This window comes from Bubalus kerabau, chromosome 1, assembly GCF_029407905.1.
Source record: "Bubalus kerabau isolate K-KA32 ecotype Philippines breed swamp buffalo chromosome 1, PCC_UOA_SB_1v2, whole genome shotgun sequence".
Taxonomy (NCBI): Eukaryota; Metazoa; Chordata; class Mammalia; order Artiodactyla; family Bovidae; genus Bubalus; species Bubalus kerabau.
This window is the reverse complement of record NC_073624.1, coordinates 219586430-219608919: the sequence shown is the minus strand read 5'-3', so window position 1 is coordinate 219608919 and position 22490 is coordinate 219586430. Positions and strand designations below refer to the sequence as shown.

Below are 22490 nucleotides of genomic sequence, written 5' to 3'. Positions count from 1 at the left end.
CTCAGGTCTCCTGAGTTTATTTGTTCATTATTAATGTCTGTATATTGTAAGGCCTCCCCAGACATCAGCCCTGGGTGTTCTTTGGAAGGAATGATGCTAAAGCTGAAACTCCAGTACTTTGACCACCTCATGAGAAGAGTTGACTCATTGGAAAAGACTCTGATGCTGGGAGGGCTTGGGGGCAAGAGGAGAAGGGGACAACAGAGGATGAGATGGCTGGATGGCATCACTGACTCGATGGACGTGAGTCTCAGTGAACTCCGGGAGTTGGTAATGGACAGGGAGGCCTGGCATGCTGCAATTCATGGGGTCGCAAAGAGTCGGACACGACTAAGCGACTGATGTGATCTGATCTGATCTCTGAATGTCTGTATACAGAGAATTTGCTGTGTGACAGACCTTAGGACCACAGCAGAGAACAAGCCAAATTGAGACCTGTCCTCCCACAGCTTGTTGTCTGTCCAAGAAACCAACAACCAAACCAACAGAAATGATAAATCTTGCACAAGGCCAGATAGAGGATGTTTGGTCTGACATGGAGTAGGAGGCAAGGCTCTCACCAAGTCTGGTGTGGTCAGGCAAAGGGTGAGCAACTTCACTGCCATTCAGTATCAAACTTTTTCTTTGGGCTGTGCTGGGTCTTCGTTGTGGCACACAGTTGCTGTACATGAGGTTTCTCTAGTTGCAGTGAGCAGGGGCTGCTCTCTAGCTGTTGCTCAGTAGCTGCGGCATATGGGCTCTAGAGCACAGGCTTTTGACACAGCTGCTGACTGTCCCCAGGGCAAGTGATCCAAGAAAGAGAACAAGGAAGAAGTAAACAATGCCTTTTATGATATAGTTAATCCTATACTTAGGAGGGGAATTACGTTCCACCTTTTGAAGGCAAGAATATGAAAGAATTTGTGGATTTTTTTTTTTAACCTCCAGATACCCCAAATTCCCTTCCCCAATAACTACTACAAACATTTTGTTGTATTTACGACCAGAATGTTTCTCACGCAAATATATACATCAACCTTAAAAAACAAAAATGGTTGTCATAATGTTCATTCTGGGGTTAATTCCTATCTTACGTAATGTTTGAACAGGTAATAACTCACACTCTAAAAATTTAAAGATATAAAAGCATATGCAGTTAAAAGTGAGTCTCCCTCTCTTACTTGCTCTCAGCCACTTAGCTCCCCTCCCTGAAGTTTGGCTTCACCTGATTCTGGCATATCACAGACACACACGTGTGCTGTGCTTTGTGCTTATTGCTCAGTCATGTCCGACTCTTTGGGACCCTGTGGACTGTAGCTCACCAGGCTACTCCATCCATGGAGATTCTCCAGGCAAGAATACCAGAGTGGGTTGCCATGCCCTTCTCCAGGGGATCTTCCCAACCCAGGGGTTGAAACCAGGTCTCCTGCATTGCAGGCAGATTCTTCACTGTCCGAGCCACCAGGGAAGATCAGATACATACATATCTATCCTTCTGTTTCCACACTCACTGCTCTGCAACTTACTCTTTGATCTCATTCTACAGCACTCAGATATTTCCATATCAGTACATAGGGAACTGCCTCATTTTTAAGATTTGCAGAGTATTTCATTGAATGGAAGCAACCAAATTTATTTAATATGGACTATTTTGTAACTAGTTCTGTGACTTTAAAATGACTATAAATGTCTTTCAGTGTCAGTAATTCTACTGCAACATTATAATTTGTTGTGGCTGTTGATCATGTACTGTCATTATTTTAACTGATCCCCTGGTGTTGAAAATTTGAGTTGTTTCCTATTTTTTTGTGGTGGCTTCCAAAACAAACAGCATACATCTAGTGAGCTTTATGGTAATATCCATCAGAAGCCTGAAAAATAGGCATAATCTTTGATCCATCAATCCCACTTCTAAGAATCTTTCCTAATAATCAGAAAAGTACACGAAGATACACCTTCCTATGCTTGCTGCAAAGTTGCTTATTGCAGAGAAATATTTAAAAGAACAATCATACCAAAAAGAAGTTCTCACACTGTTGTGAAAGTTCTAGGGCACACAACATATTACCCAACCTGGAGATCCAGCAAAGAGACTGAGAACCCCCAGGGAATTTGACTTTGAAGACCAGTGGGATTTGATTACAGAACTTCCAAAGGACTGGGTAAACAGACTCTTGGAGGGAACAAACAAAACCTTGTGCCCACCAGGACCCAGGAGAAAGGAGCAGTGACCCCACAAGAGACTGAGCCAGACTTGCCTATGACTGTTTAAGAGTCTCGGTGGAGGTGTGGGTTGACAGTGGCTTGCCATGGGATCAGGGGTACTGAATACAACAGTCCTGGCATAAGTCCTTTTAAAGAAGGTCACTACCCTACCATAGTTTGGCCTGAGGCCAAACTACAGGAAGGGAACACAGCCCCACCCATCAACAGAAAATTGGATTAAAGATTTATTGAGCATGGCCCCACCCATCAGAGCAAGACCCAGATTCCCCCACAGCCAGTCCCTCCCATCAGGAAGCTTCCACAAGCTTATCCCTATCCATCAGAGGACAGACAGAATGGAAAGCACAATTACAGAAAACTAACCAAACTGATCACTTGGATCACAGCCTTTTCTAACTCAACAAAACTGAGCTATACTATGTACGGCCACCCAAGACAGACGGGTCATAGTGGAGAGTTCTGACAAAACATGGTCCACTGAAAAAGGGAATAACAAACCACTTCAGTATTCTAGCCCTGATGGTTGGATGGCATGACTGACTAAATGCACATGAGTTTGAGCAAGCTCCAGGAGTGGGTAATAGACAGGGAAGCCTGGCATGCTGCAGTCCATGGGGTCACAAATAGTCAGACATGACTGAGTGACTGAACTGACTGACTGATTCTTGCCTTGAGAACCCTATGAACAGTATGAAAAGGCAAAAAGATATGACACTGAAAGATGAACTCTCCAGGTTGGTAGGTGCCCTATAATATACTACTGGAGAAGAATGGAAAATAGCTCCAGAATGAATGAAGAGGCTGAGCCAAAGCAAAAACAACATTCAGTTGTGGATGTGACTAGTGATGGAAGTAAAGTCCAAAACTGTAAAGAACAATATTGCATAGGAACCTGGACTGTTAGGGCCATGAATCAAGGCAAATTGGAAATGGTCAAACAGGAGAAGGCAAGAGTGAACATTGACATTTTAGGATTCAGTGAACTAAAATGGAATGGAATGGGTGAATTTAATTCATATGACCATTATATCTACTACTGTGGGCAAAAGAATCCCTTAGAAAAAATGGAGTAGCCATCATAGTCAACAAAAGAGTCTGAAATGCAGTACTTGGGAGCAATCTCAAAAATGACAGAATGATCTCTATTCGTTTCCAAGGCAAACCATTCAATACCACAGTAATCCAAGTCTATGCCCCAATGACAATTGCCAAAGAAGCTGACAGTTCTATGAAGACCTACAAGACCTTCTAGAACTAGCACCAAAAAAGATGTCCTTTTCATCATAGGGGAGTAGAATGCAAAAGTAGGAAGTCAAGAGATACCTGGAGTAACAGGCAAGTTTGGCCTTGGAGTACAAAATGAAGCAGGTCAAAGACTAACACAGTTTTGCCAAGAGAACACACTGGTCATAGCAAACACCCTTTTCCAACTGCACAAGAGAAGACTGTACACATGGACATCACCAGATGGTCAATACCAAAATCAGATTGATTATTTTCTTTGCAGCCGAAGATGGAGAAGCTCTATATGGTCAGCAAACAAGACTGGAAGCTGACTGGCTCAGATCATGAACTCCTTATTGCAAAATTCAGACTTAAATTGAAGAAAGTAGGGAAAACCACTAGATCATTCAGGTATGACCTCAATCAAATCCCTTACAATTATACAGTGGAAATGACAAATATATTTGAGGGATTAGATCTGATAGACAGAATGCCTAAAGAACTGTTGATGGAGGTTTGTAACATTGTACAGGAGGTGGTGATCAAAACCATTCCCAAGAAGAAGAAATACAAAAAGGCAAAATGATTGTCTGAGGAGGCCCTACAAATAGCTGAGAAAAGAGGAGAAGCAAAAGGCAAAGGAGAAAAGGAAAGATATATCCATCTGAATGCAGAGTTCCAAAGAATATCAAGGAGAGTTAGGAAAGCCTTCCTCAGTGATCAATGCAAAGAAATAGAGGAAAATAATAGAATGGGAAAGACTAGAGGTCTCTTCAAGAAAATTAGAGATATCAAGGGAACATTTCATGCAAAGATGGGCACAATAAAGGACAGAAATGGTATGGACCTAACAGAAGCAAAAGATATTAAGAAGAGGTGGCAAGAATACACAGAAGAACTGTACAAAAAAGATCTTCATGACCCAGATAACTATGATGGTGTGATCACTCACCTAGAGCCAGACATCCTGGAATGCGAAGTCAAGTTGACCTTAGGCAGCATCACTATGAGCAAAGCTAGTGGAGGTGATGGAATTCCAGTTGAGCTATTTCAAATCCCAAAAGATGATGCTGTGAAAGTGCTGCACTCAATATGCCAGCAAATTTGGAAAACTCAGCAGTGGCCACAGGACTGGAAAAGGTCAGTTTTCATTCCAATTCCAAAGAAAGGCAATGCCAAAGAATGCTCAAACTACCGCACAATTGCACTCATGTCACATGCTAATAAAGTAATGCTCAAAATTCTCCAAGCAAGGAGAATTTCCAGATGTTCAAGCTGGTTTTAGAAAAGGCATGGAGAAGGAAATGGCAACCCACTCCAGTATTCTTGCCTGGAAAATCTCATGGACAGATGAGCCTGGTGGGCTAGTCTATGGCATTGCAGAGTTGTACACAACTTAGCAACTGAACAACAACAACACACGATCAGGCAGATTGTGATTTGGGGAAATAATTCTTGATGGAAATGTGACATAAAATGAAGAGTGAAGTGACCTAGCAATATGGAATACAGAGTTTTGTAAGAAATTGGCATTTGTGTATAGAATAATTATTGCAAATATTCAAACAATAAAGTCCATGGCTAAAGAAAAAAAAAAAAATAGAAAAGGCAGAGGAACCAGAGATCGAATTGCCAACATCCGCTGGATCATAGAAAAAGCAAGAGAGTTCCAGAAAAACATCTGCTTCATTGACTACGCTAAAGCCTTTGACTGTGTGGATCACAATAAACTGTGGAAAATTCTTAAAGAGATGGGAATACCAGACCACCTGACTTGCCTCCTGAGAAATCCGTATGCAGGTCAAGAGACAACAGTTAGAACTGGACATGGAATAACAGACTGGTTCAAAATTGGGAAAGGAGTACACCAAGGCTGTATATTGTCACCCTGTTTATTTAAATTATAAGCAGAGTACATCATGTGAAATGAGGGACTGGATGAAGAACAAACTGAGTCAAGATTGCAGAGAGAAATATCAATAACCTCACATATGCAGACGACACCACTCTTATGGCAGAAAGAGAAGAAGAAGCAAAGAGCCTCTTGATGAAAGTGAAAGAGGAGAGTGAAAAAGTTGGCTTAAAACTCAACATTCAAGAAATGAAGATCATGGCATCCAGTCCCAAAGCTTCATGGCAGATAGATGGGGACACAATGGAAACAGTGAGAAACTTAATTTTATTGGGCTCCAAAATCACTGCAAATAGTGACTGCAGCTATGAAATTAAAAGATGCTTGCTCCTTGGAAGAAAAACTATGACCAACCTAGATAGCATATTAAAAAGCAGAGACATTACTTGACCGACAAAGGTCCATCTAGACAAATCTATGGTTTTTCCAGTAGTCATGTATGGATGTGAAAGTTGGACCATAGAGAAAGCTGAGCACCGAAGATTTGATGTTTTTGAACTGTGGTGTTGGAGAAGACTCTTGAGAGTCCTTTGGACAGCAAGGAGATCCAACCAGTCCATCCTAAAGGAAATGAGTTCTGAATATTCATTGGAAGAACTGATGCTGAAACTGAAACTTGAATACTTTGGCCACCTAATGCAAAGAACTGACTCATTTGAAAAGACCCTGATGCTGGGAAAGACTGAAGGCAGGAGGAGAAGGAGAAGACAGAGGATGACATGGTTAGATGTCATCACTGACTGGATGGACATGAGTTTGAGCAAGCTCTGGGAGTTGGTGAGGGACAGGGAGGCCTGGCATGCTGCAGTCCATGGGGTCGCAAAGAGTCAGACACAACTGAGTGACTGAACTGAACTGATATGTCTCAAAATAGGTCACTGACTAAATCATGATTCATAATTCTATACCATGGAGTACTAGTATTATGATGAAATTTTATCTTTATTGATCCACAAATATGTCTATGAAATGATCCCTCATCTTAAAAAAAGCAAGTTACAGCACTATATATCTAATAAAATTGTGAAAACAATTTCATTTACAATAACATGAAAAAGAATAAAATAGAAAATAATTTGAGGGTTCTTCAAAACATTAACCATAGAATTATTGTATGACCTAACAATTCCACTTTCCATACCCCAAAGAATTGAAAATAGGACCTCAGATACTTGTGTGTAAATATTCACAGCAGCATGATTCACTATAGTCAAAAGGTGGAAACGACCCTTGTGTTCATCAGTAAATAAATGTGATACATACATAGAGTGAAATATTATTCACTCATGAAAAGGAATGCAGTTAAAAGTGAGTCTCCTTCTCTTACTTGCTCTCAGTCACTTAGCTCCCCTCCCTGAAGTTTGCCTTCATATAAAGGAATGACGTCTGCTACATGATACCACTTGTGGATGAACCTTAAAAACATTATGTTAAGTGGAATATTCCAGACACCAAGGACAAATAGCGTATGATTTAACTTATATAAAATATAGAGGGTAGGCAAATTCATGGAGAAGGAAGTGGCAACCCATTCCAGCAATCTTGCCCAGGAAATTCCATGGACAGAGGAGCCTGGAGGGCTACAGTCCATGGGGTTGTAAGAGTCAGACACAGCTCATCGACTAAACCACCACCGGCAGGCAAATTCATAGAGACAAAAAAGTAGATTACCAGAGACTGAAGGGAGGAAAAAGTTGAGAGTTACTGCTTAATAAGTATAGAGCTTCTGTCTGGGATGGTAAAAAATTTTGGAAATAGATAGTGGTGACTATTGAACAACACTGTGAATGGAATTACTGCACCTGAATCGTACACCTAAAGTGGTTCAAGTGTAGACTTCCCCAGTGGCCCAGTGGTTAAGAATCCATCTGCCAATGCGAGCGACACAGATTCACACTCTGGTTCAGGAGGATCCCGCATGCCTCAAGGCAACTAAGCCTATAGGCCATAAATACTAAAGCCCACAAGCCCTAGAGCCTGTGCTTCCCAGCACGAGGAGCCACTGCAATGAGAAGTCCAAGCACCGAAACTAGAGAGCAACCCCTTCTTTCTGCAACTAGGGAAAGCATGAGTGCAGCAACGAAGATCCAGCCTAGCCTAGAGTAAATAAACAAGTGAATTTTAGGACTTTCTTGGTGGTGAGAGGGTAACAGGCAGGAAGGCCAGGGGTCTCCAAATGGAGGAAATAGGCTGCAAGTATCAGACATTTTTTATTTCTCTCTTAAGTGGCAGGAGGAAACAAGCAAGTGTTAGATTTTTCCCTTTCTCTATACAAATTTAAAAAGAGGTTTGTCTTAAAATTCTGTGTTGCCATGACAACTGGCTCCACCTGAACTTAACTTTTCTCAAACCTTATGTTTGTCATAAGCTATGTTAATGAACTATGTATTTACCCTAGACTCTGTCTTTCTTCAAGTCGGTTCCACTTAAGACCCAGAACTGATAAGTGCTCAACAAACCTGTATGCTTTACTCATACATTGCTCTCCTAATCTATGTTAATGAAACTATATATTTACTTAGAAACCTGCCTTTCTTCAAGATTCATGTCAATTGTTTTATGGCCCAGGATGACTCACCTGGTTCTCAAAATGCATGTTGTGGGTGAGGGGCCTGGTGCCACTCTGAGTTTTGAGACATCTCCTTTCTCTAATTAACAGCTTGCTGATAGGTATATAACATACTGGTAAAGGCTAGCAGGGGGGCACTCTTTCTGCCCGCTTCTGATGTCTATGTCAGAAGCTTTCTCTCTCTTTTATATTTTAATAAAACTTTATTACACAAAAGCTCTGAGCGATCAAGCCTCATTACTGGTCCCGGATTGAATTCCTCTCCTCCGGAGGCCAAGAATCCTGGCATCTTTCACGGCTCAACAGCAATCTTTCAGTGGTACAGTGGATAAAAATCCTCTTACCAATGCAGGAGACACAGGTTCAATCCTTGGTCCAGGAAGATTCCACATGCTGCAGAGCAACTAAGCCCATATGCCACAACTACTGAGGCTGAGTGCCCTAGAGCCTGTGCTCCACAGCAAGAGAAGCCACCATAAAGAGAAGCCCGTGCACCGCAACAAGAGTAACCCTCGCTGTGTACAACTAAAGAAAGCCTGTGCACAGCAACAAAGACCCAGTGCAGCCAAATAAATAAACAAAATTATGAGATGGTTGGATGGCCTCACCGACTCGATGGACATGAGTTTGAGCAAGCTCTGGGAGTTGGTGATGGACAGGGAAGCCTGGCATGCTGCAGTCCATAGGGTTGCAAAGAGTTGGACATGACTGAGCAACTGAACTGAACTGACTGATAAAAAGTAATAAAAATAAATTAAAAAAATAAAATGATTAAAGAAGCAAATTTTGTGTTATATACATTTACCACAATTTAAAAATTCCAAAGAAGAGTAAAATACTAAATAAGTGCAACACTTCTACAGTATACAATATAAAACATTGCTAAAAGGAATTTTAAAAGACCTGAATAAATGGGAAGACATCTCATGTTCAAGGGCTTGATAATGTTAACATGATGATATTACCCAAATTGATCTATAGAATCAATCCGATACCTGTCAAAATCCCAGATGACTTCCTTGCAGAAGTTGACAAGCTGACCCCAAAATGTGTATGGGAAATTAAACAACCCAAATAGCCAAAACAATCTTGAAAAGGAAGAGCAAAGTTGGAGGGCTCAAACTTTTCTAATTTCGAAGCTTACTACAAGCTATAGTAACCAAGATGGTGTGGACTAGGATAACAATAGATACATAGATCAATGGAAAAAATTGAGAATTCATAAGCAGAATTCACGTTTTGAGTCAACTGATTTTTGACAACAGACAAAACAATTTGTGCCAATGGAGAAAGGTTAGTTTTTGACAAATGGTGCTGGGACAACTGGGTATCTATATGAAGAAGAACATGAATCCCTAACTCACATCACATATAAAAAGATTCAAAATGGACCAAAGATATAAATGTAAAAGCCAAAATCATTAAACTCTTAGGAGAAAACATATATACAAATCACTGTGACCTTGATTAGGCAATAGCTTCTTAGATATAGCACCAAAAGGACAAGCAACAAACTAAAAGCTAAATTAGGTTTTATAAAAATTAATAACATTTGTGTTCAAAGGACACCATGAAGAAAGTGAGAAAACAACCTAAAGAATAGGAGAAAAATTTTGCAAAGCATTTATCTGATAATGGACTTGTATCTAGAATAAAAAAAAAAAACTCCTATGATTATCACAATAACAAATTATTAAATAATAGTAAAAAGACAAATACCCAACTTAAAATGGACAAAAAATATGAGTAGGCTTTTCTCAAAAAAGATGTGCAATAGCAATAAACACATAAAAAGATACTCAACACCATTTACCATTAGGAAAATGCAAATCAAAACCACAATAAGATACCACTTCATATCAATGAAATGAGAATGGCTATAATCAAAAAGACAGATAAGTGGGTCATAGAGTATCTTGCTTTGATTTGTGTCATCAAGTGGTCAGCCTATGTTTTCCTCTAAGAGTTTTATAGTTTCTGGTCTTGCATTTAGGCTTTTAACCCATTTTGAGTTTATCTTTGTGTGTGGTGTTAGTACATGTTCTAATTTCATTTTTTTACATGTAGCTGTCCAGTTTTCCCAGCACCACTTATTGAAGAGATTGTCTTTGCCCCATTGTATATTCTTGCCTCCTTTGTCAAAAATAAGGTATCTGTAGGTGCATGGTTTATTTCTGACATTTCTATCTTGTTCCTTTGGCCTATAGTTCTGTTTTTGTGCAAGTACCATTCTGTCTTGATGACTGTACCTTTGTAGTATAATCAGAAATCAGGAAGTTGATTCGTCCAGCTCCGTTCTTCTTTCTCAAGACTGCTTTGGCTATTCAGGGTCTTTGGTGTTTCCATATGAATTGTGAAAAGTTTTGTTCTAGTTCTGTGAAAAATGCCATTGGTGATTTGATAGGGATCGCATTGAATCTGTAGACTGCATTTGGTAGTGTAGTCATTTTCACAATATTGATTCTTCCTCCCCAGGAACATGGAATATCTCTCCATCTGTTTATGTCATCTTTGATTTCTTTCATCAGTGTCTTTTATTTCTGTATACAGTTCTTTTGTCTCCTTAGGTAGGTTTATTCTAGATACTTTATTCTTTTTGTTGCAGTGGTGAATGAGATTGATTCCTTAATTTCTCCTTCTGATTTTTCATTGTTAGTATATAGGAATGCAAGTGATTTCTGTGTATTGACTTTGTATCCTGCGACTTTGGTAAATTCACTGATTAGCTCTAGTTATTTTCTGACAGTATCTTTAGGATTTTCTCTGTATAGTATCACATCATCTGCAAACAGTGAGAGCTCTACCACCTCACTCAGCCCTGCACATCAGAGGGAAAAAAAAAACTCAGCACAAATATCACCCTATACAAAGCTTACACAAATCACTGGACCAAACTTTGGAGGGCAGAAACCAAAAGGAAGAAAGAATTCAACCTTGAAGTCTACAAGATTTCTTTTCAGGTGATGAAAATGTTCTAAATTTGATTGTGGTGATGTGAATATATTAAAAACTATTGAACTGTGCATTAAATAGGTAAGTTGTATGGTATGTGAATATCTCAATTAGGCTGTTACCTAAACCTAACAAAAAACAACTGTAGATTTCACCACCCTCATGAATACCACCTTCCAGGAAGATGTAGGGCCATTATTTATCCTCTGAAGATACAGTAGCTCAATCAGCTGTGCTTCCCCAACCCCAATCATGCATTATCCAGCCCCTTTTTCTATCACATTTACTAGGATATAGTCTTGTCCAAGAAAGACCATGACACACTAGACAGCTGCATGATGGGGTAATAAAGTTACATAAAGAGGTGGCTGGGGTCAGACTCAGAGCCACCCACAGGTGAGACATCAAGTCTCTGTGTCTGCTTGAGCCCAGGACAGAGGCCAAGATGAGAGGGACCGACAACTCGAAGAATGTGATTCTCAGTGGTTATGATGGTGATGGTGATGGTGATGGTGATTACAGTTAGCTGTCACCGAGAGCTTACAAGTCAGGCCTACAGACACATTATTTCCTTTCATTCTCATGATAATTTTATGAGAAAAAAAAAGTATCACTCCCCCCACTTAGGTATGAGGAAGCTAAACTTCAAAGACGTTAAATAACTAGGCCAAAGGGAGGGAAGTTAGATTCAAGTTGCAGACTGCCAAGCTCTCAGGCTGCTGCCCTCTGGTCAGTGTTTCTGAGTGCCAACACTCTGTTCCTCAGCCTGCTTGCTCCTGGGGCCTCTCCTTCACTTACTGGTAGTTGCTTCTTGCCTCTAGACACTCCGGAAGTGCTGGTCTGAAATGGCTTTCATTTCTATTTCCAACCCCATTACAGCTTCCATGTGTCTTCTACCACTTGGACCTAACTTCCCTTTGTGGTCCTCAGCTTCCTCTTTGGATGCCAGATGGCCATCTGGAAGAGCTTTGAGGTCTCTGCCCATCAGCATAGCTGATGAGGAAAATCCTCTTCATGCAGTTGTTGACACTCCCCATGCCCTGAGGCCCTGGCCACAACCCACAAGGCTCCAAACAATTCTCTAGCAATCTTTCTTTCAGCACTGACCTTGTTATGGATTGAACTGTGTCCCCCAAAAGAGATACTGAAGTCCTAACTCCCTCTACCTGTGAATGTGATCTTATTTGGAGACAACGTCTTTGTAGCTGCAATTGAGTTAAGAGGAGGTGATTAGGGTGGGCCCTAATCCAGTGGACAACACGGGTGTCCTTATAAGAAGAGGAAGTGCCACGTGAAGACAGGGACACACACCGTCATCCTGTGATGATGGAGGCAGAGGCTCAAGTGCTACAGCTGCAAACCAAGGAACACCTGGGGCTGCCAGAAAGTGGAAGAGGCAAGGAAAGGTCCTTCTCTAACACCAGCATACTCCAAACAACTAATACATGTTCAATGTCAGGAAAAGAAACCCTAAAAACATGATGAGCTAAAAGGAAAAAACATACCAAAAATCACCCATAGTCCTGCTACACAGAGTAATCATTGTTAGCATTTTTCCTGTCATGTAGCCTTCCAGACCTTTTCTCTTGCAATGTGTATTTCTAAAAATGCAATTATACTATTTTGTACTCTGCTTTTTTCCAGTAAGAAGCAATATGCTAAAAATATTTAAGAGTCAACATACAAAATTACTTCTTCATTTTTAGTGGCTGCCTAACATTCTAAGATAAATTTAATCAGTCCCCTATTGTTGGACATTTAGTTTTTAGTTTTTCTCTGGTATAAACAACACTTGCACAAACATCTGAAAATGGGCATCTTTGTGCCTTTGTCTGATTATTTTTTTTTTTTTAATTATTTATTTTTGGCTGTGTTGGGTCTTCATTGCCACTCAGGCTTTTCTCTAGATGTGGCTGCTGCTGCTGCTGCTAAGTCACTTTAGTCATGTCCGACTCTGTGCGACCCCATAGACAGCAGCCCACCAGGCTCCCCCTGTCCCTGGGATTCTCCAGGCAAGAACACTGGAGTGGGTTGCCATTTCCTTCTCCAATGCATGAAAGTGAAAGGTGAAAGTGAAGCTGCTCAGTCATGTCTGACTTTTAGCGACCCCATGGACTGCAGCCTACCAGGCTCCTCCATCCATGGGATTTTCCAGGCAAGAGTACTGGAGTGGGGTGCCATTGCCTTCTCCACTAGGCACACGGGCCATGTGGCACACGGGCCAATTGTTCCATGGCATGTGAGATCTTCTCGAGCCGGGGATCGAACCCATGTCTCCTTCATTAGCAGGCAGATTCTTTAACACTGAACCACCAGGGAAGCCCTGATTATTTCTTGATGAAGGATTCCCAAAAGTGAATTGCTAGGTCTATGATTCTATGTGTCTTTTAAGGCTTCTGATTCATGGTACCATTCTGGCCCATAAACAGAGAATCTTCCTCTAGGAGAAGGGGGCATAGATGAAGAACAGGTTCATCGGAAATGATGACCATTGTGGAGCAGTGGAACTGGCAGAAATGGTACCACCCAGGGGAGGTGGTGCTGGCTGCTGGGCAGGATCAGTATCAGTACTAGTTCAGTTGCTTAGTCGTGTCTGACTCTTTGCAACCCCATGAACCGCAGCCCGCCAGGCCTCCCTGTCTATCACCAACTCCTGGAGTTTACCCAAACTCATGTCCATTGAGTCGGTGATGCCATCTAACCATCTTATCCTCTGTCGTCCCCTTCTCCTCCTGCCTACAATCTTTCCCAACATCTGGGAAGGCAGGGCAGGAGAGTAAAAGCCAAAGGTTGCTTGGCACATGGGGAGTTTGGGACAGCTGTGGAGTTGCCCACTCTGGGAGGACTCTGCTCAGAAGTTTTCTTTGACAACCTTGACTTTCTTTGGTTTTGAAGCACTGGAGCCCTTGTCCACCGCAGGGGGCCCCCTTTGTGAGCCTTTGTAGGGGAGAGAAAGTGCAGGGAATTTTCTCCATTCTTGGAAAATTATTTTTAAAAATGAGAGTTTTCTGGGAGCCTCCTTGCTCCCAAGAGGCCAGTGGCATCTATGAACATGGTGTGTCTTCTTGTGTCTGGTTGGGATGTGGGGAAGGGTCTAGGCAAGTACCCTCTGGCCTGGAAATATATGGACCGCTTCTGCTCTGTGGCTTCTGTCCCAATCCCACTCCTGAGCCTGCCCCCTTCTCGAATCTGATCAGCTTTCTGGTGTGCCAGAAAATGGCCAGAAGCACTCTCCACCCTCCGGAAAAATGCAAGCATGAAATCTGACCCTGGTCCTTCTACCCCTTTCTGGGGAATCAAAGCACAGAGCCAGCTGGGTTTTGAAGTCACCCACCTGATTCATGTCCCCACTCCCTCCTTTACTAGCGGTGGGGACAGGGGCAAGTTAATTCACCTCACTGAAGCTCAGATTGTCCATGAGAATAGTATTATACCTTCCTGATAGGGTGGCTGAGTGGACTAAGTGAAACAATATCTGTAACACTTGGCATAATGTCTGGAACACAGTAAGCACTTAATTATTAGGCGATGGCACCCCACTCCAGTACTCTTGCCTGGAAAATCCCATGGATGGAGGAGCCTGGTAGGCTGCAGTCCATGGGGTCGCAAAGAGTCGGACATGACTGAACGACTTCCCTTTCACTTTTCACTTTCATGCATTGGAGAAGGAAATGGCAACCCACTCCAGTGTTCTTGCCTGGAGAATCCCAGGGACGGGGAGCCTGGTGTGCTGCCGTCTATGGGGTTACACAGAGTTGGACACGACTGAAGCGACTTAGCAGCATTATCATTATTATCGTTATTACTATCATTATTACTATCACTATCCACGCAACTGCCTTTTTAGGTGGAAGCACCAGGTTCTCTCTGGGAAGTCACAAGTGTTGCTGTAATACTTCCTACAGAGAGCCAAAACCCCACACTTCAGCAGCACTTTGGCTCCCACTAAGTCTTTTTACTAGAAGGCTATTGTTACAGGAAATAACTCTTCATTTTCCCCGCCTCTAGTCTGATGTCACAGTCTTCAAAAAAAGAGGATCTGCATTTGCAAATCAGAATAAAACCACCAGGCAGGGCAGCATGGTGCAGTGTGTATGCTGGGCTGGGTGTGTGAGTCTCGCGAGGGTGTGTGAGTCTCACGAGGGTGTTGGTAGAGTGTGTTTGACTTGGGGGGCTTGAGGGACAGCTGGTGTTCAGGGTTGTGGCTGTGAAGAATGTGAGAGGGTTTCTGAACATCCTCGATTTGAGGGGTGGACAATGGAACGGCGGCCTTCTCATGCTTTCTCCCTCACCCCAAGGCAGGCGTGGCTGACCAGAACGCCCTGGGAGGCAGGAAATAACCTCCTCAGCAAGCACAGTGAGGATGTGGTCTGGTGAGATGCCAGCGCTGGAGTGCTGTGGAGGAAGCAGCAGTTGTTTTTAACCTTTAATTTTTCAGGCTCTACCCTGAGAGGCCACCCTTGGTTGCTGGGAGCCCCTGTGCTGGGCCTTCTCTTCCTGTCATCTTCCAGAAACAACCTGCAGTCTGAGAGGTAGAAGGTAAGATCAGGAGCCGGCCAGCCAGAGCTCTAAGGCTGAGGACCCTACAGAGGTGGCAGAGGTGGGTGCCTCCACCCTCTGGACTGTGGTTTACAGCTTTGCTGCCTAAGGTCCTCCCTGGGGTGGACTGTGGGGAGAGGGAAGCCCTGGTCCCCTGCTGAGTGGTACCTCACAGGACACTTTCAGGTCTGGGTCTGGGGTAGTCGCTGTCTTCTTTCTTCACCACACTTGTGGTCTCACTGGGGTTGGGTGAGGTGTGTATGTGTTGTTCAGCTGCTACGTCATGTCCGATTCTTTGCATCCCCATGGACTACGGCAGGCCAGGCTTCCTTGTCCTTCACTATTTCCCCGAGTTTGCTCCAACTCATGTGTGCATGCATTTCTTTCTCCACCTACTCTGTTTGCAACAAATCTTTTTGGGTTGGAGCTCTGGGATGCTGTATGCCCAACCTGTCCCCTAGAGGTGTCTCCAGGAGCATTTTCTGGGTATGGCTGGGCACCAGGGAACTGGAGAGCTGGGGGATGTGCCCACTCAGGGCCTCAGTCCTGGAACTGTAGGAGAGTGAGGGGAGCACAACCATGGATTTCTTGGTACCCACAGATGCCTCACTCCAGCCTGCATCCATCCATCCCACAGCCCAGGGGTCTTAGGGCCCAAAAGGCAGCCTTGGTCCTGCTAAGTGCCTGTCTGGTGGCCCTTTGGGGCCTGGGGGAGCCACCAGACTACACTCTCAAGTGGTTGGTGCTCCACCTGGCCTCCCAGCAGATGGGACTGCTGATCAAGGGGATCTGCAGTTTGGCCGAGGAGCTGCGCCACGTCCACTCCAGGTGACACCCTGAAGTACCTCCTGCCCCTCTCTGGCTGAGCTAGGCTGGGGTCTGGAACTTGCGTGTCACCTGCAGGTACCACGGCAGCTACTGGAGGGCTGTGCGGGCCTGCCTGTGCTCCTCCATGCGCTGCGGGGTCCTGCTGCTGCTGTCCTGCTATTTCTACTGCTCCCTCCCAAACATGGCTGGCCTGCCCTTCACTTGGATGCTTGCTCTCCTGGGCCTCTCACAGGCACTTAACATCCTCCTGGGCCTCCAGGTATCACACACAGGGAGGCGGAGGATCTGGTCGGGTGGAGGTGCGGCTATTGTGACCTGCTCTGAGCTCAGTACTGGGAATGGGATCAGTTTAGAAGCTGATCCTTGGACTAGAGCCTAGAATGGTCTGGGTTCAGCAATGGCAGAGAAGGGAGCCAATTGGCAGGAGGTTGGGAAATCTTCTTGGGGGAGGAGCGCTCTCGTTATCCTTCATGGAGGCCCTCCGGCCCCACCCTGCTGTCCACAGGGCCTGGCCCCAGCAGAGGTCTCTGCAATCTGTGAAAAAAGGAACTTCAACGTGGCTCATGGGCTGGCCTGGTCATATTATATTGGATACCTGCGGCTGATCCTGCCAGGTGGGCCGTCCTCTATGCCCCCATTTCTAGATTTACAAGACAGACAGTAAGATACGCAACCTTGTTTCCAGAAGTCACTATATTTTTCAAAGCATTTTCTTTTTCTTTCCCCAAGAGTTCTCAGTTGCTATTTATTTTTCCAAAACTTTATTTATTTATTGCTGTTGGGAGTATAATTGCTTTACAATGTTGTTAGTGTCTGCTGTACAATTAATTAAATCAGCTATGTATATACATATATCCCCTCCCTCTTGGGCCTCCCTCCCATGCCACCCCCATTCTACCCGTCGAGGTCATCACAGAACACAGAGTTGAGCTTCCTTCAAAGCATTTTCAGTCTAACAAACCATATGATTCCAAAAGCGATCTTATAGGCTTGAAGGCTATTACTGTTATGCCTGGTTTGCAGGAAGAAATTCGGGGCTTAGATCCATTAAGGGACTTGTCCCAAGTCACCCATGAATTCTTTCAATAAATATTTGCTGCAAGCTGTATGCCCTTCATTTACAGTTTCTCTTTTAATTCACATCCCCTGGAGAAGGGAAAGGCTACCCAATCCAGTATTCTGGCCTAGAGGATTCCATGGACTCTATAGTCCATGGGGTCGCAAAGAATAGGACACGACTGAGCGACTTTCACTTTCACTTCTGTGAGGACAGGATAATCATCACCCTTGTTTTAGAGTTAAGAACATCAGAGATGTTCTGAGAGATAAAGTGACTTGTCCAAAGTCACACACCTTAGCTATAGGAGGAAGCAGGATTCGAACACAGGCCTGTCCAGACCCTGGACCCTTGACTACCCCACTGGAAACTTACAAATCGAATCTCATTCTTCTAACTTGCTGGCCAGGGCTGTGGTTCTCCCCCATCTCATGGCTGCCTTTGCTAGACAGCAGGGCTTCAGCTAGAGGTCTGGTTCAGTGCACCTGGGGTTGCTGAGCATGGCAACTCCCAGGGCTCTGCCTGCCTTTCAGAGCCCTGAGAGCTGTAGTGGGAAAGAATGGGGCTAACAGAAATCTGGACAAAGGTGAAGTGAGGGGGAGAAAGGGGTGGTGGGAGTAGGTGAAACATTATTGCCTAATGCTCTGCCTCTCCTGGCCCCCCAGGCAATGCCTGTGGGCTGGCCCCCCAGGGCTCTTGCACCCATACAGTGAGGGCAGCAAGGGCCTGCATCTCTGTCCTGAGTTTGTTGGGAGACTGAGTTGGTGGAAATGACTTCTTGGACCTCTCCACCCTAGGGTTCCCGGCCCGGATCCAAATTTACAATCAGTTCCACAACAACACGCTACAGGGTGCAGGGAGCCACCGGCTGCACATCCTCTTCCCGTTGGACTGTGGGGTGCCTGACGACCTGAGCGTGGCTGACCCCAACATTCGCTTCCTACATGAGCTGCCCCAGCAGAGTGCCGACCGTGCCGGCATCAAAGGCCGGGTTTACACCAACAGCATCTATGAGCTTCTGGAAAATGGGCAGCGGGTGCGTGTGCAGGGAAGCAGGTGGCACTGGGAAGGGGTCAGGCCTAGAGACTCAGAACTCCGAGCCTTGGCCAAGCCGTGATGAAAATTCACTGCCCTTCTCTGTGCCTCAGTTTCTCTGATCGGTCCCAGGGCTGGGCAAAATTAGGTTCTGAGTGATGATGATTAAGTAACATTTATTTATTTATTTATGACCGTATCGTGAGGCTTGCGAGATATTAGTTCTCTGACCAAGGATTGAACCCTAGCATGGAGTTCTCACCACTGGACCACCATGGAATTCCTAGTAACATTTATTGAGCACTTATTACAAGCCAGATGCTCTTCCAGGTGCTTCATCTGACCACCTCATCGAATCCTCACCACCACTCTGTGGTGTAGGGACTGTTATGACCCCTGCTTTGTAGAAGAGGACACTGAGACTCAGAGAACCAGGGCGGAAGTGGACAATTTCACCCTGAGTATACCATGCTCTGGAACATAAAGCTGCCCAGATGAAGGTCGAGAGAATGTCTGAAGGACTTCATGTGGGCTGTGGGGAACCCAAGCAGAGTTGAACCCAGAGTCCAGTCCCCAGACTTGACTTCCAGCTGAAGTAGTTGACAGCCTAGACGAAGGATCTGGGAAGGGTACATTTAATGCAGTCCCTGGCTGTGATTTTAGGAGTGGGGTTCACAGGCAAAGGTCATCGACCCCATCAGGTGGCCACCTCCCAGACTCCACCCCTACAGATTGAGCAGTGGAGTCCAGAGTCTGTCTGCCTGGCCTCTGGCTGACTCTTATCTTTCTTTTACCTCCTCCAGGCAGGCGTCTGTGTCCTGGAATATGCCACCCCCTTGCAGACCCTGTTTGCCATGTCACAGGATGGCCGAGCTGGCTTTAGCCGGGAAGATCGGCTGGAACAAGCCAAACTCTTCTGCCGGACACTTGAAGACATCCTGGCAAATGCCCCTGAGTCTCAGAACAACTGCCGCCTCATTGTCTACCAGGGTAAGGGGGTGACAAGCTGAAGGACAGGAAGGGTTGGGGGCCTCAAGGGCCTCCCAGGGGGTCAGCAGGAGATAGGACAGTCCTCAGCCTTCCTGAGCGGTCAGGGCATTCAAGCCCTGCCCCTGTCTCCCTTGGAGAAGGTCCTATCTCCCCACCATGGGACACCCGATGGCTTTCTGAGGTCTTTGGCTATGGGTCCTGGGTGGAGCATGAAGGGGTGGCTCCAGGGGTCTCTTAATTCATCTAGAGTGCCAGAGGAAGCAGATAGCCCCCGGCCACCTGCCAAGACACCAGGACTGCAGCCTCAGCAGTGTCACTCCCTTGCTCTGTGACCTTAGGCACGTCTCTGTCCCTTTCATCTCTAATGTATCATATCTAAAAGTAGGAGGGTAGAATTCTCTTGTCTCTAAAACCACTGCTGGCTCTAGGATTTCATGAAACTCCAGTCCCAGTGGCTAGGGGTGGGGAGGAGGTGGCAGAAGGAGGGTTGGAGGAGACCCCCAGCAAGTCCTCTGGGTGTGCTGGAGTGGGTATGCGTGAGGCCTTCACCCTCCTACACATTCCCCTCCTCATTCCAGAACCTGCAGAGGGAAGCAGCTTCTCCTTGTCACAGGAAATTCTCCAGCACCTTCGGCAAGAGGAAAGGGAGGTTACCATGGGTAGCACAGAGACCTCGGTGATGCCCAGTTCCTCTGTACTGTCCCAAGAGCCTGAGCTCCTCATCAGTGGCCTGGAAAAGCCTCTCCCGCTCCGCTCGGATGTCTTCTGAGGCCCCAGTCACCTTTCCTGAGCACCTGGCCAACCTGAGACTCTGAAAGGATTCCTTTCTTCAGCAGCTGGAGGCCTGCTGCTGCTGCTAAGTCGCTTCAGTCGTGTCCGACTCTGTGCCACCCCATAGACAGCAGCCCACCAGGCTCCCTTGGCCCTGGGATTCTCCAGACAAGAATACTGGAGGGGGTTGCCATTTCCTTCTCCAATGCATGAAAGTGAAAAGTGAAAGTCAAGTTGCTCAGTCGTGTCCGACTCTAGTGACCCCATGGACTGCAGCCTACCAGGCTCCTCTGTCCATGGGATTTTCCAGGCAAAAGTACTGGAGTGGGGTGCCATTGCCTTCTCTGTTCAGTACTTTAGATATTTCAAATATATAGATATGTATGTTTGTGTCTAAAGAGAGTACATACAGCTGAGATGTGGGAGATGATATTTATACTTGACCAAAGAAGGCTGCTTAATAAATTTGGAGGGTTTTCTGTTTGTTTGTTTTTTAAGTAAAAAGTTTGATACCATTAATGCCCTCATTTTTATGAGCCTCCAGGTCCAGTTTAATTATCATTTTTTCCTTCCATAGTCCAGTGATTTTTCTTTTTTTAGTGATTAATATTTGAAGCAAGCCAACAAATCATTCTGAATTAAACTTTAAGTTAATAAAGTTTCAATTCATGAATTTACCAAACCAACATAAAAATTCATATTTTCCAGAGCTTAGTAATATAAAACTTTAGAAGTCACATGTAAAAAACTTACTGCAAAGACCTAGTGGAGATATGGAGAAAGGTAGCAAAAGAAACCAGAGGTGTGAATCACGTTAAAAACTGCATATGCGTTGGGACTGAGTCTTGAAGGGATAAATGTATATAAAGCATTAAAAACTAGTTTCAACATTAATTTTCCATTTGTGGAATGTAGAACTTGTAGTTTAACCATAAATTTAAATTAGCTATTCTGAAATAGACGTATTACTTTTTAGTGAAAGATTTCTAACAGCCAGAAACACCACCATCAAAAGTTGCTATAGATGCTGGATCCTTATATTTTTATCTCACTTTACAGGACACAGGAAAAAGGGCATTTAGGGAAGAAAAAGGATATTTTGGCTGCAGAAAGGGAAAGCTGCAGTAATATAATCAATTTGTAATTAAGGAGCAATCCTTACTTAGCCTAGTAGAAAATAATATTTTAGAGTTTAATAAGCATTGATTGTCCTTGGTTTATTATTGGGTTTTTTTCCTCTATTTTACAAAAATACTTACCACAGAACACCATACAAAATGGTAAAACTGGATAGATAAACCTGAATTCTTTGTGGCTCAACACGCTATAATAAAAAGATTTCCTCCCTCTCAGAGAAGATCCTTGGACTTGACATTTCAAGATGAATCCTGTGACCTTGGGCAAGTTGTTTTACCTCTCTGAGCCTCAGTGTCCTCATCTATGAAATGGGATTATGATCATTGCCCTATCTACCTCACAGGGTAGTTATGAGTAGTATGGCTGTATGGGTTTTCTGCAAACTCTAAATGCCAGGTCAGGGGCTTCCCTGGTGGCCCAGTGGTTAAGAATCCATCTGCCAACGTCGGGGATGTGAGTTTGATCCCTGGTGTGGGAAGATTCCACATGCTTCAGAGCAGCTAAGCCTGTACTCCACAACTACTGAGCCTGTGCTCCAGAGCCCGTGAGCCGCAGCTATTGAGCACATGTGCCACAACTACTGAAGGCCATGCCTAGAGCCTGTGCTCTGCAACAAGAGAAGCCACCGCAGTGAGAAGCCCATGCACTGCAACTAAGAATAGCCCCTGCTCTCTGCAACCAGACAAAGCGTGTATGCAGCAACAAGGACCCAGCACAGCCAAAATAATAATAAATAAATGAAAAAATCCTTAAAAAAATAAAAAATGTAAACTTATTATAAGGTCATATTTACTTATAATAAATAAGGTAAATTTAAGGGATCTTCCAGGTGTCCTCCATTGGATGCTCAGACCTACCCTCCACCTCTCCTCTGTCCTAGGATGGCATCAACAGGCACCCTCACCCTCTGACTTCTGTTCACATTCAGACAATGGGAAGTCGCAGTGAGAGAAGGGAGTGGAGGGGGGTGAGGCTGGGATATTTATTCCCCCACGTCCCTCCCAGGAGTTTCAAGGTCACTGTGGGCTCTCCTCATCTCTAGACCTAAAGGATCCTTTCAGTAACCCTGTCTATCTCCAGGTTTCATTAACTTGCTCCTCCCCATCCCTCTTCAGGCCTGACGATGGTACTGCCATCTCACTGATGCTCACCTGGAATGCTCCCTCTCACTTGTAGTTTCCTTATACCTGCCCTTTCTAAATAATCCCCTTTAATTTTTATTAAATTTTTTTTAAATTACAAATTAAAAAAAATGTTTTGGCTGCATCACA

The 22490-nt window shown here is 44.4% G+C and overlaps 1 protein-coding gene across 1 annotated transcript; it reads left to right on the top strand.

The window, feature by feature from the left end:
* The first annotated feature begins 14946 nt into the window (after nucleotides 1–14946).
* STING1 (stimulator of interferon response cGAMP interactor 1) lies at nucleotides 14947–21929 on the top strand. The gene is made up of 7 exons (XM_055566783.1): nucleotides 14947–15401; nucleotides 16003–16229; nucleotides 16305–16488; nucleotides 16735–16843; nucleotides 18084–18322; nucleotides 19125–19311; nucleotides 19890–21929. The coding sequence occupies exons 2-7, from the start codon at nucleotides 16003–16005 to the stop codon at nucleotides 20078–20080; spliced, it is 1137 nt and encodes a 378-aa protein (XP_055422758.1). The 5' UTR covers nucleotides 14947–15401; the 3' UTR covers nucleotides 20081–21929.
* The last annotated feature ends 561 nt before the right edge of the window (nucleotides 21930–22490 follow it).